The 3,017-nt window shown below is 39.1% G+C and overlaps 1 protein-coding gene across 1 annotated transcript; it reads left to right on the top strand.

The window, feature by feature from the left end:
* The first annotated feature begins 517 nt into the window (after window positions 1-517).
* On the top strand, window positions 518-1,666 carry LOC124894665. Its single transcript, XM_047405256.1, has one exon. The coding sequence runs from the start codon at window positions 518-520 to the stop codon at window positions 1,664-1,666; it is 1,149 nt and encodes a 382-aa protein (XP_047261212.1).
* Window positions 1,667-3,017: the final 1,351 nt, after the last annotated feature.

Raw genomic sequence — 3,017 nt, 5'->3', positions numbered from 1 at the left:
GGATTCAGAAGATGATTCAATGGAATTGAAAGATCCAATTCTCTCTGAAAAAAGGGGAGAAGAGTATGAATTGGGAGCACAAACCAACCACACCTTCTCCGACGGAACTACTTTTTAGGTAAATCAAACATTTAGCAGTAAAAAGGAGCTGAAATTATTGTTAAATGTAGCAGCTGTGAGAAATTCTTTTAACTATGCTACGTTGAAGAGCTACAAAAAATTCCTCAAGGTAAAATGTGTTTGTCCTAGTTGCGGATGGATGTTGCGAGCGAAGAAGCATGAATGCACGGACAGATTCGTCATCTATAAATACGTCATCGATCACAGTTGCAGCGTCGAATACGCCACCTGCTGCCATAGAAAAATCACATCTAAAGTCATTGCATCGGTGTGTGTGAATATGTATCACGAAGAAAAGGGTCCGAACACTAGCGAGATTCGGAGGATCATTTTCAAGAACTTGAAAAGTAGACCAAGCTATTGAAAATATTGGCTGAAGGGTGTGATTTCCAAGGAAATGGTTCGAGAGACAGCGGAGCATGGGTATTCCTGCCTGCCCACTTTTTCGTACATGATCAACGCTCTTAGTGTTGGCACTACCTATTCCATCATAGTGAACAAGATCGATTGTAGGTTTATGTACTACTTTTTATCGTTGGGCCCTTACATTAGGGGATTCTCCCACATGAGGAAGGTTATTACAGTCGACGACACTCATTTATATGGCAAGTACGAGAGCATACGGCTAAGCGTGGTTGCACAGAATACGGAGAACCATATTTATCCCATTGCCTTTTGCGTCGTTGACAAGGAGAACGATGCATCTTGGACATTCTTCTTTGAGAAACTGAAGCCTATTGTGGTCGATGGACCAGATTTATACTTTATCTCTGATAGGCACAAGAGCATCGCTAACGGCATCGCGAAGGCGTACAATGATGCTCATCACAGGTACTGCATGAGGAACCTAGGTGAAAATCTCTGGGTAAATCATCACTGCGGAGAACACCTCTATCTATTCTACAATGCGGCAAAGGCATATTCTTCCGAGGAGTTTAGTGACCATTTTATGGAATTCAAGAACTACTGTCCCGAGGTAGCCTTTTTCCTCGAGCATGAGCTTGGTTTTGAGAAATGGAGCAGAGCATATTTCCCCGGCAATAGGTTTGATGTGATGACCACAAATATTGCCGAGTTGGTGAATGCTATATTGATTGACGAAAGGGAGTACCCCATGGCATCCATATTCAATTCGATTGCCAAGAGGTTTGATGAAATATTCAGGGAGAGGTGTGCCTACGGCCTCAAATGTAAGGATAACAAATTTGTTCCGACCGCCAAAAATATCTTAAGAGACAATATGAGCGAGGGTGACTCCTTCTATGTGGAGAATATAAGCGGGGACAAAAGGCAATACACTATGTTCGGAAGTGGCTGTACGGTGAAAGTCGACCTACTAGAAAGGTCGTGTTCTTGCAGAAAGTTTGACTTGGTCAAAATACCATGCGTTCACGCGATGGCTGCTTTGCGATTGAAGCATGGTGAATATTATGGTTTGAGAGTCTATGATTACTCTTCGCCCATGTATAAAGTGGAAGAGTACCTCCTTGCGTATTCAGAATCAATTAATGTTTTCCCTTTGGAGTACGAATGGCGCATGCCATAAGAATTGCTAGACGTGAACATTATTCCACCTCTCATGGTCACCAAGCTCGGAAGAAAGAAAATAAAATGCGTTAAGGACGTGGGCGAGACTTTCAAGTCAAAGAGGAGGAACAAGTGTTCACTGTGCAAGAGACTCGGGCACAAGAGAACCACTTGTAACAACAACAAATCGTAGTTAGTCTTGTATGAATTTGTGTTTTTGTAAGTCATGGCAGTGTATGTATTTTGACAACCCTTCAGTTGTTTGATTAATACCAGATTTATCGACTGCACTCTTAGTCTATTATCGATCTTTTTAAAGTATTGCATATATTGTGTGTCTGGTCTATTTCTTTTATTCTTTATTTAATACATGGTTTATTATCGATCATATATAAGGTCTATTAAAAACCCTAAATATTTAAAAGGACAGATGCAAGCAGTTGAGCATTTATTACACATCAAAAAAGCTGTTACAAGTCCAATCAGATTTTGCGTCGATTGGGTATACGCTACCTCTCTTCGATTTCCACCATTGACACGTCTACCAACCAAAGGGCGGGAAGACCAAAGGTTTCTATTTTGGTCTATATAAATACCTATCTACGGCACCCAAAATTCATATTCATCAACTCAAAATCAAATTAAATCGACGACAAGATGTCAGGCATTACTTTAAGAACCAGAAGGAAGATCAACCGTAACTACGACCTTCTCCTCCTCCGTAACGACTTCAACTGCCTCTTTTATGGAATGGGGCAGGACAGGGAGCATATCCACCATGAACTCCAATGGATTGCCCATTTTTTATGGGCAATTGTGGAGAGGCTCAACATGGAGCCGGAGGAGATGATCACCCCCACCATCCCCTTAGTTTTAAGTTTTTTTATGTCTTTTTTTTGTTTATTTTAATGTCATTGCAATGGGAAGCTTTCATGTTTAGGTTTATGTTAGATGAAAACTTCTGTATTTTTGCACTTTTTGTTTGGATTTTGCTGTAAATATAGGTCTACCATTGCAATGATGAATGAATGAATGAAATATGTTGGTTTTTCTTATATCTGTCTTTTTTTAAATTTCTGTAATTTTAGACTCGTTTAAATTTTAAAAAAATTTCCTCTGTTAGAACATGAATCAAACAGTTGTGAATTAATGGAAAATTAATTTTTTTTCTGCATTTTGTGGCACTATAATTCTTGTTTAGATTTTGTTTAATTCTTGTCTTCCTTTAATTCTTGTTTAGTTTTTGTTTCTGGTTTAATTCTTGTTTTCTGCATTTTTTTGCACTGTAATTTTACCTTTTTTGTCCTTTTTAGAATTTTTGTATGAGATCAAGGTAGAAGATGAACGGGACAGTTGTCAGATGTTTAGGC

This window comes from Capsicum annuum, unplaced genomic scaffold (genome assembly GCF_002878395.1).
Source record: "Capsicum annuum cultivar UCD-10X-F1 unplaced genomic scaffold, UCD10Xv1.1 ctg76702, whole genome shotgun sequence".
NCBI lineage: Eukaryota > Viridiplantae > Streptophyta > Magnoliopsida > Solanales > Solanaceae > Capsicum > Capsicum annuum.
The sequence above is the reverse complement of the archived record's forward strand: the minus strand, read 5'-3'. Positions and strand labels throughout refer to the sequence as shown.